We start from the raw sequence: 15,209 nt of genomic DNA on the forward strand, positions 1-15,209 counted from the left end.
TGCCTTCTTTCATATCATCCACAGAATTTGCAAAGAAGCTCACAGCATCATTGTTAGGAAGGTCAAAAGTTGAAAGAAAGACCAGTGTGAATCACTTTCATCTAGTGTACAAGAGAGTACAGGGAGTCCTTGTGTCTGTCAAGGGCTATTATCAGGTCTGGGCAAAACGATCCCTCTTCATTCTGACTGGCAACGGTGGTGCCTTCCTGTTGTCTTCCGTGAACCTTCACTTTTTCATACACTTCGTAGTGTGTGTGTGGAGGGGTGTGGGGGTATTGTCATGGTGGAGGTGTGTGTGTGTGTGTGGGGGGGGGGGGTTGAAGTCAAGTTGGGGAGCAAACCTTTCCACACACACATGACAGGCAGGATAGAGACATCACCAGAACACAGTCATGTTCCACCATCCCTCCACTCCTTGTGTGTGTGTGTGTGGCCTGACAACCGTGCACACAAACGCATTGTTCCAGGGGAAATTCTGTAGACAATCCAGATCAATAGCAAAATATATACACTTCCTGAACTGCAAAAGAAAGAAAAAAAACAACAACATACATTGGTGGCACTGCACTGTGGCAATGTGAGATATGTGTGTGTGTCCACAACAAATTTCCAGGCCTTGGTGAGCTTCGATTTGAATTCTGTAGACAATCCAGATCAATAGCAAAATATATACACTTCCTGAACTGGAAAAGAAAGAAAAAAACAACATACATTGGTGGCACTGCACTATGGCAATGTGAGATGTGTGTGTGTGTGTGTGTGTGTGTGTGTGTGTGTGCGTGTGTGTGTGTGTGTGTGTCCGCAACAAATTTCCAGGCCTTGGTGAGCTTCTATTTGTACCCCTACCACACACCCTCCCCACCAAAAAAATAAATAAATAAATAAAATTTTTAAAAAATTAAAAAAATGCTGGACTTCACTCAAAGGCAATGGAGATGGTAAAAATACTTCGGCTCATATCACGTCATTAGTGTTGTGTGTGGCGCTGGCCCGCGGGTATAGCAACTTCACGCCCCATCCCCTTCCCCCCCCCCCTCACCCACCTCAGCTCACCTCCTCCTTCCTGGAAACGAACGTCATTACTTTCGGTTTCGTGGCAAGAGAATGCCGTGGGGAAATCAAGGAGAAAAGCTACACGAAAAAAGAAAAGTTGTAAGTTAAGCTACTTTATGAGGGTTGGGGTGGGCGGGGGGTGGGGGTGAGTTGGGGAACTATGAATGTGTCTGATTCTCTGATTTGTGCTCTCTGTCTGTCTGTCTGTCTGTCTCTATCTCTGTGTGTGTGTGTGTGTGTGTGTGTGTGTGTGTGTGTGTGTGTGTGTGTGTGTGTGTGTGTGTGTGTGTTCAGGTTAAGTCTGACGGGCACAATAGCCGAGTGGTTAAAGCGTTTGACTTTCATTCTGAGGGCCCTGGGTTCGAATCTCGGTAACGGCACCTGGTGAGAAAAGGGTGGAGATTTTTTTCCGATCTCCCAGGTCGACATATGTCCAGACCTGCTAGTGCCTGAACCTCCTTTGTGTGTATACGCAATCAGAAGATTAAATACGCACGTTAAAGATCATGTGTGTGTGTGTGTATAGGAGAGAGAGAGGGGGGGGGGTAGAGATGCACACACACACACACACACACACACACACACACACACACACACATACACACACACACACACACACACACACACACACACACATATATATATATATATATAGAGAGAGAGAGAGAGAGAGAGAGAGATTTCCCATTTTCCATAAACATTCAAATTACACAGCAAAGTCCTTGCCGTAAAAAGAGCATTCAGTTTCAGCCAGCTGCCATTCAGTGCATTCCACAAGGCGACTATTTCCACCACAAAATAGATCACGACTTCCTGTCATTTCGGCCATCAGTCTCTCTTGGTGGAAAAGGGCAAACGGTCCAGCTTTTCCACTAAACGGTTTTTTTCGAACAGAATATTTCGGCGGTTAGCATTGCTCGAGCTTTACGGGGGGGGGGGGGGGGGGGGGGGGGCGGGGGGGGGGGGGGGGGGGGGGAGGCGTGGACGGGGGGGGGTGGTGGTGGTGGTCATTCACCAGTCGCCGTGGCGAAGAGGTTAGAGGCCAGCGGACGAATGACCAGGAGGGCGCGGGTTCCTAACAAACAAGTAGGATTCCAAACGGTGGTGTGGTTGCTGGGTTTTGTTTGTTTGTTTGTTGTTTCTTTTGGGGGTTGATTTTTTTTTTTTTTTTTTTTTTTTTTTTCAGGTCTGCGGCCGGCTCCTACTCACAACTAAGTGTGCGATGGGCTGGAATGGGAAGACTGGGACCACACAGCCGAGTATCATCTAATTTTACGGACGCGTCTTGCGGTGTGTTGTTCAAGTTTTCTGACCAACGCTGCAAGTGTCTGTATCTCTCGGGCCTGGTTAAAGCCGGGATATCGTCAGAAAAGGAAGCGTAGAGTACAGCCGTGTTAGGTAGTCCCAAACCAGAATGGACCTCCATAGCAAGATCATCATCATCACCAACCTCCTCCTCCTCCTTCATCAATGATGATAATGATTATTGTAATGATGATGATGATGATGATAATAATAATAATAATAGTAATAATAATAATGATAGTAATAATGCCCTGATCCATTGTGACCTCAGTTTCGATACCCCTCCTCTTCTTTGCTTGGGGTGATTCCTAACAAGGACATCAGTATCGGCAGAATTATGGGTGACCGTCGATGGAGGGACGTGATGGTGGTCTCCACTGTGGGAGGGAGAGGGCACAATGTGTTCTGTTAACATCGGTATCGGCAGACTTATGGGTGACCGTCGATGGAGGGACGTGATGGTGGTCTCCACTGTGGGAGGGAGAGGGCACAATGTGTTCTGTTACTGTGCATGATGACAATGTGTACTGTTACTGTGCATGATGACAATGTGTACTGTTACTGTGCGTGATGACAATGTGTACTGTTACTGTGCATGATGACAATGTGTACTGTTACTGTGCATGATGACAATGTGTACTGTTACCGTGCATGATGATGACAATGTGTACTGTTACTGTGCGTGATGACAATGTGTACTGTTACTGTGTATGATGACAATGTGTACTGTTACTGTGCGTGATGACAATGTGTACTGTTACTGTGCATGATGATGACAATGTGTACTGTTACTGTGCGTGATGACAATGTGTACTGTTACTGTGCATGATGACAATGTGTACTGTTACTGTGCATGATGACAATGTATACTGTTACTGTGCGTGATGACAATGTGTACTGTTACTGTGCATGATGACAATGTGTACTGTTACTGTGCGTGATGACAATGTGTACTGTTACTGTGCATGATGACAATGTATACTGTTACTGTGCATGATGACAATGTGTACTGTTACTGTGCGTGATGACAATGTGTACTGTTACTGTGCATGATGACAATGTGTACTGTTACTGTGCGTGATGACAATGTGTACTGTTACTGTGCGTGATGACAATGTGTACTGTTACTGTGCATGATGACAATGTATACTGTTACTGTGCATGATGACAATGTGTACTGTTACTGTGTGTGATGACAATGTGTACTGTTACTGTGCGTGATGACAATGTATACTGTTACTGTGCGTGATGACAATGTGTACTGTTACTGTGCATGATGACAATGTGTACTGTTACTGTGCGTGATGATGACAATGTGTACTGTTACTGTGCGTGATGACAATGTGTACTGTTACTGTGCATGATGACAATGTGTACTGTTACTGTGCGTGATGATGACAATGTGTACTGTTACTGTGCGTGATGACAATGTGTACTGTTACTGTGCGTGATGACAATGTGTACTGTTACTGTGTATGATGACAATGTGTATGATGACAATGTGTACTGTTATTGTGCGTGATGATGACAATGTGTACTGTTACTGTGCGTGATGACAATGTGTACTGCGTGATGACAATGTGTACTGTTACTGTGCATGATGACAATGTGTACTGTTACTGTGCGTGATGACAATGTGTACTGTTACTGTGCATGATGATGACAATGTGTACTGTTACTGTGCGTGATGACAATGTGTACTGTTACTGTGCATGATGATGACAATGTGTACTGTTACTGTGCGTGATGACAATGTGTACTGTTACTGTGTATGATGACAATGTGTACTGTTACTGTGTACTGTTACTGTGCGTGATGACAATGTGTACTGTTACTGTGCATGATGACAATGTATACTGTTACTGTGCGTGATGACAATGTGTACTGTTACTGTGCGTGATGACAATGTGTACTGTTACTGTGCATGATGACAATGTATACTGTTACTGTGCGTGATGACAATGTGTACTGTTACTGTGCATGATGACAATGTGTACTGTTACTGTGCGTGATGACAATTTGTACTGTTACTGTGCATGATGACAATGTATACTGTTACTGTGCATGATGACAATGTGTACTGTTACTGTGCGTGATGACAATGTATACTGTTACTGTGTATGATGACAATGTGTACTGCGTGATGACAATGTGTACTGTTACTGTGCGTGATGACAATGTGTACTGTTACTGTGCGTGATGACAATGTGTACTGCGTGATGACAATGTGTACTGTTACTGTGCGTGATGACAATGTGTACTGTTACTGTGCATGATGACAATGTGTACTGTTACTGTGCGTGATGACAATGTGTACTGTTACTGTGCATGATGACAATGTGTACTGTTACTGTGCGTGATGACAATGTGTACTGTTACTGTGCGTGATGACAATGTGTACTGCGTGATGACAATGTGTACTGTTACTGTGTATGATGACAATGTGTACTGTTACTGTGCATGATGACAATGTGTACTGTTACTGTGCATGATGATGACAATGTGTACTGTTACTGTGCATGATGACAATGTGTACTGTTACTGTGCATGATGATGACAATGTGTACTGTTACTGTGCATGATGACAATGTGTACTGTTACTGTGCGTGATGACAATGTGTACTGTTACTGTACATGATGACAATACTGTTATCTGTGCATGTATGCTGTATCCTGTACTGGCTGTGAGTTGCACGCCTCCTCGTTCGGGGGTTATGTTAACAGCGGCGACTTCATGACCTGTATGACATGTGTCCCACTCAAGTGATGAGCATGAACCCTGATGCACAAACCGCTTTGGTTGGGGTCAACACGTGCAAAAGCTAGAAACTATCTTTGCAGAGCGAGGGTGCCAATTCGGCGACAGTGAAAGCAGGTCTATTTCGAAATGTCTGTGGTTAACATCCATGAAACACAAACCGCTGTTTGCTGTCCAACAGCTGGTCCGCTACTTTGGTGGTGGCGTTTGCTGTATGTGGAGTGATGGCCTAGAGGTAACGCGTCTGCCTAGGAAGCGAGAGAATCTGAGCGCGCTGGTTCGAATCACGGCTCAGCTGCCGATATTTTCTCCCCCTCCACTAGACCTTGAGTGGTGGTCTGGACGCTAGTCATTCGGATGAGACGATTGAACCGAGGTCCCGTGTGCAGCATGCAAAATTCTGTAGAAAAAATCCACTTCGATAGAAAAAACAAATAAAACTGCACGCAAGGAAAAACAAGAGGGGGGGAGGGGGGTGGGGGGGGGGGGCGCTGTAGTGTAGCGACGCGCTCTCCCTGGGGAGGGCAGCCCGAATTTCACACAGAGAAATCTGCTGTGATAAAAAGAAATACAAATACATATACAGATAGGTGATAGATTTCTGGCACACCATGAGCTTTTGATCTGCCTGTTTTGTGAGGGTGGATAGCTTCTCTTCAATGGGTTGGGGGAGTTGAGGGACAACCATGGAAGTGAGGTTGTGTGGGGGGCAGTTGCTGTACTGTTCAAAAAATGTCTTTTTTTGTTGGAGGAAGGGACCGGAACGCCTTACATAACGTGCATGCAGGTGACAGGTTTATCATTGATTGGTAGGGATTTCCCGTTTGGGCAGACTGCTGTCAATCTGTCCACTTGTCACTGTCGACCGTCAGTGAGAATTGTATGTTCTTGCACAGAGGCACTGGTTCCTGAAGGATTATGTGTGTTTGTTTGTTTGATTGTGTTTTTCCACGGGGAGAGGGGCTAGTCTTTCTGCGTTTCAATGGTCTGTCTGTCATCAGTGTCATGTTCCATGAGGGAATCCCCAGAATCTCTGTCATCAGTGTCATGTTCCATGAGGGAATCCCCAGAATCTCTGTCATCAGTGTCATGTTCCATGAGGGAATCCCCAGAATCTCTCTGTCATCAGTGTCATGTTCCATGAGGGAATCCCCAGAATCTCTGTCATCAGTGTCATGTTCCATGAGGGAATCCCCAGAATCTCTGTCATCAGTGTCATGTTCCATGAGGGAATCCCCAGAATCTCTCTGTCATCAGTGTCATGTTCCATGAGGGAATCCCCAGAATCTCTCTGTCATCAGTGTCATGTTCCATGAGGGAATCCCCAGAAGCTCTCTGTCATCAGTGTCATGTTCCATGAGGGAATCCCCAGAATCTCTCTGTCATCAGTGTCATGTTCCATGAGGGAATCCCCAGAAGCTGTCTGTCATCAGTGTCATGGTCCATGAGGGAATCCCCAGGATCTGTCTGTCATCAGTGTCATGTTCCATGAGGGAATCCCCAGAATCTCTGTCATCAGTGTCATGTTCCATGAGGGAATCCACCAGAATCTCTGTCATCAGTGTCATGTTCATGAGGGAATCCCCAGAATCTCTGTCATCAGTGTCATGTTCCATGAGGGAATCCCCAGAATCTCTGTCATCAGTGTCATGTTCCATGAGGGAATCCCCAGAATCTCTGTCATCGGTGTCATGTTCCATAAGGGAATCCCCAGAATCTCTGTCATCAGTGTCATGTTCCATGAGGGAATCCCCAGAATCTATGTCATCAGTGTCATGTTCCATGAGGGAATCCCCAGAATCTCTGTCATCAGTGTCATGTTCCATGAGGGAATCCTCAGAATCTCTGTCATCAGTGTCATGTTCCATGAGGGAATCCCCAGAATCTCTCTGTCATCAGTGTCTTGTTCCATGAGGGAATCCCCAGAATCTCTGTCATCAGTGTCATGTTCCATGAGGGAATCCCCAGAATCTCTGTCATCAGTGTCATGTTCCATGAGGGAATCCCCAGAATCTCTCTGTCATCAGTGTCATGTTCCATGAGGGAATCCCCAGAATCTGTCATCAGTGTCATGTTCCATGAGGGAATCCCCAGAATCTCTGTCATCAGTGTCATGTTCCATGAGGGAATCCCCAGAAGCTCTCTGTCATCAGTGTCATGTTCCATGAGGGAATCCCCAGAAGCTCTAGTGCTGAGGACGGTTATGGTGTCATGTGTATAGTGGGGAGCGGGGGCTGGTGTTTCCAAACGCCTTGCAAAAGATTTCAGTTCCTTTTGCACGTTTCTAATCATTGTCGTGATAAGGAGGTCTCTTGCTGACGGCCTGTGCCCTTGAAGGGGTGAAAGGTCTAATTAAATAAGTAAGTAAACTGAGTAATGGCGTGTACACCAACGTCCGCCTGCCATTGAGTGGGTCCACTTGCACCGATGTACTGAAAAGGTTTGCCCATGGTTTAGAAACACTGTTTAGTACAATGACGCGTGTGTCCGCAGCATATGCGCAGGAAGATTGATAGAAAATTGATACTGATTCATCAGCATCGCCAGTATCCTATTATATACCCCTCCACTTCCGTGCTTGGGGTGAGTCCTGTCAATGTCTTCGGTGTCGGCAGATTCATGAGGGGGTTGTTGTTGGAGGGACATGGTGGCGGTCTCCATTATTGTCGTCGGTAGAGGGCATAGTAGGTGGTGTCCTAAGTAAAAGTTAAAAATCAGAACAGGCACCACTGAACACCACCGAAGTGATTCAGCAGCAGTGCAGGGTCTCCTCTGATGTGTGGCCCTCTGGTGACCTAACATCGATGGTTCCCTGCTGACTGCCAACGCTTAGAGTGTGACAGATGAATCCGTATGTGGCCGTGTATGGAGGGCTCGGAATGAGCGGGGTGGGAGTAATGCCACTGAAACGGTACAGATGACGGGGCAGCAAAAAATAAATAAATAAATATTTTTAAAATCCTGTTAAATTCTCACTGGAGTGCAACAGTATGGAAGGACCAGACACAGTCTTGTCATCCCTTCACGTGGTAATGAAGTCAAGAGTTCTGTTATGCTCTCTCTCTCTCTCTGTGGTGTGTGTGTGTGTGTGTGTGTGGTGTTTGTACATGTATGTGTGTGTGTGTGTGTGGTGTGGGAAGATGTGCAATTCTGGTTGGTTGACTGAAATGGAGGTGCATGAGAATTTTAACAACCTATATTTGGTTCCATTCAATCTATCTTTAAAAAAAAATTCATTTATTATTTTATTTGTTGCTTTTGTCATGTTGGGCAAGTGCTGCAGCCAAAACGATAATCCCTGTACCTAAGTATAGACAATAAAGTTTATGTATTCGTGTTTTCGTGATCGCTCTTCTGATCTGCAGTGCAGTGCAGTGCAGTGCAGTGTAGTGCAGTGCCGTGCAGTGCAGTGTGGCGCGATACAACGCGATGTAATATAGTTTAGTGCATGCTCAGAACTATAATTTAGTGCACGCTCAGAACTATAATTTAGTGCATGCTCAGAACTAAACACATTACAAAACAGTTGCAGTCCAGCTGCGGTGCTCTTACTGTTCTTCTTCTTCTTCTTCTGCGTTCACTCGTATGCACACGAGCGGGCTTTTACGTGTATGACCGTTTTTTTTTACTGTTCATCATGTGGTGCTGTGCTTAGTGAGAACACCGCAACTGGTTGATAATCATAATCATAATGAATGCAACTTGTCTGCCATGATGCACAATACTCACAAACTACACACCATGCTCACAGTTTGGTTTTTTGGGGGTTTTTTTTTCCAATGTCATTCGTCTAAGGACAATACGATGCAGTAATAAACATCAAACCACTGAGCATACGAAGCAGCTTTAAATAAAAGCGTACCTTTGTAACCTTTACGCACATAATTGGCTGCAACAAAAAAATATTAACTTTTTACATGAAACCAGAAGTGGGGACATAAGGGAAGTAAACGCTCACAAACAAGAGTAAAAACGAACAACCCCCCTACCCTCACACCTCCGCCCCCCACCCCCACCACTGTGCACCCCTCACTTGCAGCTCTTCACTCATAAACTTGATTCTGTTCAGGTGTTATTTAATCATGAAAACATACACCACCCATGACATGAATTCTCCCTTCTCACACACACACACACACACACACACACAGAGAGAGAGAGAGAGAGAGAGAGAGAGAGAGAGAGAGAGAGAGAGAGGCACATCATCATTAACGAAAAAAAACGTATAAAACATTTTTTAATAACAACAACAATAATAATAATATTGTATTTTTATATAGCGCTATAATACAAGCATAAGCAAACTCTAAGCACTTTACAATCCAGTACCTAAAGTGAAACAAGAAAACATAAAAAGTAGTAGAAACATAAAACAGAATCATTAATATTATAAAAACACAATGCATAAAACTCATAACTTAACATACTATCAATACTACAACTGTTACACTCCAACACCTCACTAACACACACGCACATACACACACACATGATTAAACGGCTGAGATGACAGCAATTTTCACTTAAAATACATACATGTATAAAGGAACATAATTGTAATCTGCATGCCACAGATTCTGCAAAAATTGTAAAATAAAATTTTGATAGAATACGTAAAAAGGGTAAAAATCGGGTCATTCTCCCTTTCTAACCACACCACCACCATCCATTTACCCACCCCCATTCTCTCTACTCTCCCATCACACACACTCACATTGCCATGGGCCTGGGACAACAGCACTATTTGAGTTATGACAAGTATTTTTTTAAGAGATAAGTTTTTAAGATTTGGTTTAAAGGTAGATAGATGAGTTGTTTATCTGAGAGCAACAGGCAGAGAATTCCAAGTTGTAGGGCCGAAGACGGAAAATGACCTCTTTCCACAGGAGTTAAGGAAGTATCGGGGAACAGTTAGCTGGGAGGAATCAAGAGATCTCAATGTTCTGTTTGGCATAATGATGATGATGATGGTTATAATAACAATAATGTATGATAGTCAGTCGTGTCCGACTATGACCATCAGAGCAGCAGGGCAGGCAACTGCTGTCCTGACTAGCTGGGCAAGAATGGGATTATTGTGGAAAGTGTTTTGCCCAAGTTACATCCCCACTCTCTAAACCAGGTGGGTTTTAGGACAGTCGGCGCTGGGGATGGTTCCCAAAGGAACAACTTGCCACCATGGCTGCAGCACTAAGAGCCTGTGCAATCTGGCCTCCTAGAACAACAACAACAACAACAATAATAATAACAACAATAATAATACCAAACCATACAGTACAGTGCTCTCATTCCTGTCTGTCTATTCTTTATCAACATAAAGACAATAACAACAAGAGCAACAACTACTACTACTACTATACAATGGAATCCAAGTCTCACTTGCGATATGTACTGAATCCAACAAACCAATCACGGAAAAGATATGCAAAACAGATTATCTGCCAAATAGACACACTAGTGTGACATTGACATTTGACCTCTGAATCGACTAAAAAATTTTTTTTTTTTTTTTAAGCAATGATGTTCTCGTGAAAACGAATATATCATGTGCATCATGTTAGATGTAAACTGGGTGAAAAACCAAAGTTCTATCATGATTTTTTTCACATTTTCCCAAAAGGCCATGTTGTGACCTTGACCTCTGAACGTGTTTCTTTTCACGTGTTTTGTTTTCACTATGGCCAACCATTGTGACATGTTTGCTGGAGATTTTATAGAAGACCACTCTCTTGCGCGTAGAAGCGTTTCCTATCAATTGGAAATTAACAAACAATGAGGCCAGGAGATGAAATGATTAACAAATAGTAAAGAGTGGTAACTCTCTCCATTCACAAGGTACACAACTTCATGTCAGTGCTGCTTACGCTACCGATTCAGCTAACGTACAGGTAAATAAAAGGTACATTGGAACAAACCCAGACACTTCCTCAAAAAAGGAAGCGCCGGGCCTGTCCCTACATTGATCATTTGACATGTGCACACAGCAGCAAAGACAGAAGAAATGTGCAAACACAAATTAGCTTTTATTCAAGACTGGCATTGCCTCTTTAATCAAGCAGCGCTGACTTGAAGTTGTGCACCTTGTGAATGGAGAGAGTTACCACTCTTTACTATTTGTTAATCGTTTCCGATCAATACCACAAGCCATGTTGTAACCTTGACCTTAAACGTCTGATTTTGAATTTCTTTCGGGGCCATGCCTGTGCCCAGGACAAAGACTGACTGGAATTCGATGTCAGATACAGTTTCTACAAAATTTTTTTTTTTTTTTTTTTTTTTTTTTTTTTTTGCCAAGTAATGATCTTGACCTTTTGGCCTTTCACCCTGCTTACCATATAAGATAAGACAAGATAAGAATAACATTATCACCTCAAAAAGATAAACTGCATCAGGTGCAACCAGGCAATCAGCCAACACACACACACACACACACACGAAAACAAAATTAAACATTTCTTGGTAAAACAGGAGTAAAAACCATGTAAGTTTTCCAATAAAAGCATTTCACATAATTCGCTTCAAAACATTCTAGTTAATGATTATCACATCGAAATTGTACATATTTATGTTTAAAGACACGAGCGTTGACATTAGGCACATCGTATTGCACATTCGTCCTGAATATGGCACATTCACAATTATACCATGTCGTGTATTTTAAGCAAAACAGATTTTTTTGGAAACTAAAACAAACCTATCATGCAGTTTCAGTTTCAGTAGCTCAAGGAGGCGTCACTGCGTTCGGACAAATCCATATACGCTACACCACATCTGCCAAGCAGATGCCTGACCAGCAGCGTAACCCAACGCGCTTAGTCAGGCCTTGAGAAAAAAAGAAAAAAAAAATATATATATATATACAGATAAGCTTACATAAATAAATAAATAATAATTATGATAAAAAAGGTAGTAGTAATGAAAATAATGATAAAATAATAATAATAATAATAATAATAATAATAAATAATTAAATAAATAAAACAATGATGATAAATAAGCAAATAAATATAAAAAATGAAGACACACATTCACACATACAACCACACATGCATAACAGATATGCCCCCAAAACGCAGTTTCACAGATATGAAAGCACAGTCAAATACATATAAACGTACATGAGCTCCAACACACACACACACACACCACAAATTACCCTGCACCTATCATGCACATACGTACATGAAAGCGCGCGTGCACGCACACACACATAAACACAAACACGCGCGCGCGTGTACACTAAGTGGGATGATGGCCTAGAGGTAACGCGTCCGCCTAGGAAGCGAGAGAATCTGAGCGCGCTGGTTCGAATCACGGCTCGGCCGCCAATATTTTCTCCCCCTCCACTAGACCTTGAGTGATGGTCTGGACGCTAGTCATTCGGATGAGACGATAAACCAAGGTCCCGTGTGCAGCATGCACTTAGCGCACGTAAAAGAACCCACGGCAACAAAAAGGTTGTTCCTGGCAAAGTTATGTAGAAAAATCCACTTCGATAGGAAAAACAAATAAAACTGCACGCAGGGGAAAAAAAAGGGTGTGTGTGTTGGGGGGGCGGGGGGGTGGGGGGTGGGGGTGGGCGCTGTAGTGTAGCGACACGCTCTCCCTGGGGAGGGCAGCCCGATTTTCAGACAAATCTGTTGTGACAAAAAGAGAAATACAACACACACACACACACACACGCACACACACACACACACAGTTCTGTTGTGTCCTCATGATGGCAGAAGCTCATAGAAGGCATCACATTAAAAGTCTTATTTATATCTACCATCCTGCCAACTCTGGTTTCTGAACCACGTGTAGTTGCCGAGAAAATGTCCACGTTCAAGTTTACCACACACACACACACACACACACACACACACATATATATATATATATATATATATATATATATATATATATGTACGCACACACACACACACACGCACACACACTCACACACACACACACACACACACACAAACACACTGTGTCGTCATATACATCATATAAACTCACTTTGTTTACACAATTGAGTAAAGAAAATTTTTAAAAGTGAAGATCGGTTTGATGAAAACTTGCTGGACACACAACTCCAAACTCGGACCAGATACAGACAGCTAGAAACAACACGATAAAGGTCACAGCTTTAAGGCGCTCACATCGAAAATTCTGGAATGTTCTGGAATTTCTGAGCGAATATGGAACCGGGTGCGTAAAAAAATCCTTACAGTAGACGACAGATCCACACCAGAAAATCACAGTTTTAAGGCGTTCACATTGGAATCCACTCAGGCAGGAAAAAATCTGTGATGTTCTGGAATTTCTGAGCGAATACGGAACCGGGAGCTCGAAAATCCTTGTAGTAGACGACGGATCCTTTGCTCTTGTAGGCCGACCACCAGCTGAAGGTGCCCACGCTGATGATGAGGTGGTCCATCCGCGACAGCAGCTCCATGTCCACCTCAGGGGTGGCAGACAGGCTCTGCATGATCACGTCCCCTGCTGACGTCACCTGGACCCGGAACCAGTCGGGGTCCTGGGAAAGCACCACGAACGTGACGTTAGGGAACCTGTCCCGGAAGTACGTCATGGCTCGGAGGAAGTAGTCAGCGGGGGCCATCCTCCTGCCCACCTTCACCTCCACGGGCTTTAGGTAGTCCCCGCGCCGCACGTGCACCCCGACCAAAGTCCGGTTCGGCAGCCTCTCCCTCAGGCCCATGACGATCCTGGCGGCGTCAGCGATGACGCTGTCGTTGAAGCGCGTGGCTTGCCTCACCTCGGCCTGGCAGGGCTGGAAGTACCTCCAGGACTGAAAGTACCCGGACAGACTGTGGCTGCAGTTTCGCGGCTCGAGGACCATGAAGGAGGGGTCGAACGTCCCGCTCAGGTTCAGGCTGTGATGCACGACCTTGGGGATTTTCAAGGTGCTCCAAGCCGCTGCCGGAACGCGGGCGCCGCTGTACTGCAGACCCTGTATCCATCTGTCGTCCTGGATGATCAGTGTGAGGTTGTTGAGCGTGGCGATGCATAAGGCGGAGGACAGTTGAAACAGAACGTTGCCCAGACGGCCTTCAAAGCTTCGTAGAAGATACCGCTTATGAGGATCCCACCAAGGCTGAATATTCTCGTTTACACGAGTTCTAGAATGCCCTTGATTTCTTGATGTTTGCCTGCTGCGTTGCCGACTCTTCTCTTCATTCTCTCCAAGAGGTTTGGTCTTCTTCGTCAGGGACAGAACATCGCTCTTTCCGGGTGTTGTGGAATATATGACGACCGACGCGTTGAGTGGAAGTGCTGAATCAGGGGGGATCAACACAGTCACGTTGGTTCCAGAGAATCTGTTGTGTTCGGCCCTGACAGATATCACGGTGCTGTTGTCTTGGCTGGTCAGGGGCGTCCAGCCGTGGAGTTTCGGGGCTATCAGGTAAGCAGACAAGGTAAGCACAGTGGCCGTGACTGCCAAGAAAAACTGTCCTGCAAAAAATGAACAGAAACCAGGAGTTCGTTTATTCTTTTGTACATCTTGTCATATCTTGAATGTGTTGTCAATTCATTTTATTGTTGGTTCGTTTTTAAAGTCTTCCTTTGACTTCTCTTTTCTTTATCTGTTTCTGTCACATTCATTTTTTTATGTAGAGAGAGAGAGAGAGGTGTGTGTGTGTGTGTGTGTGTGTGTGTGTGTGTTATTCTATTTCGATTGATTTAACTTATTTGTGTATTTGTTTTCTATGTTTCATTTTAATTCAGTGTTTCCATTTTTTTCAGCAGGATTTTTTTTTTGGGGGGGGGAGGGGAGGAGTGAGGGGGGGGGGCGGGAAGGGGAAAGGGGATGGTGAGGGGGGGGGAGTCTGAATACCTGACCAGCACGCTGTGTGTGTGTGTGTGTGTGTGTGTTCGTTCTTTAGTTCAGCGTTTTTTCACTGTTAGTGATATCAGACGATAAAAAGAAACATTCGTTTGACGCTGCTTAATTAATCATGAAAATAAAGCCACAACCACCACAAGCCATGACCACCACAATCACAATCACCACAAGCCACAACCACCACCATCACCACAAGCCACAACCACCACAATCACAAGCCACAACCACCACAAGCCACGA

At 44.3% G+C, this 15,209-nt stretch overlaps 1 protein-coding gene across 3 annotated transcripts in view; it reads right to left on the bottom strand.

The window, feature by feature from the left end:
- Nucleotides 1-15,209, bottom strand: part of LOC143276316 (galactoside alpha-(1,2)-fucosyltransferase 1-like) — a 294,798-nt gene that overhangs the window by 262,314 nt on the left and 17,275 nt on the right. For 2 of the 3 annotated variants that reach the window (XM_076580822.1, XM_076580821.1), the window contains exon 2: nt 9,165-14,578. In XM_076580822.1, the coding sequence (XP_076436937.1) occupies nt 13,377-14,578 (1,202 nt within the window). In that variant the 3' untranslated portion in view covers nt 9,165-13,376. Of the gene's footprint in view, nt 1-9,164; nt 14,579-15,209 lie in introns of those variants that run through there. The other variant, XR_013053548.1, reaches the window with a different exon arrangement.

The sequence above is a fragment of the Babylonia areolata genome, chromosome 31 (genome assembly GCF_041734735.1).
Source record: "Babylonia areolata isolate BAREFJ2019XMU chromosome 31, ASM4173473v1, whole genome shotgun sequence".
In the NCBI taxonomy this organism is placed as follows: Eukaryota; Metazoa; Mollusca; class Gastropoda; order Neogastropoda; family Buccinidae; genus Babylonia; species Babylonia areolata.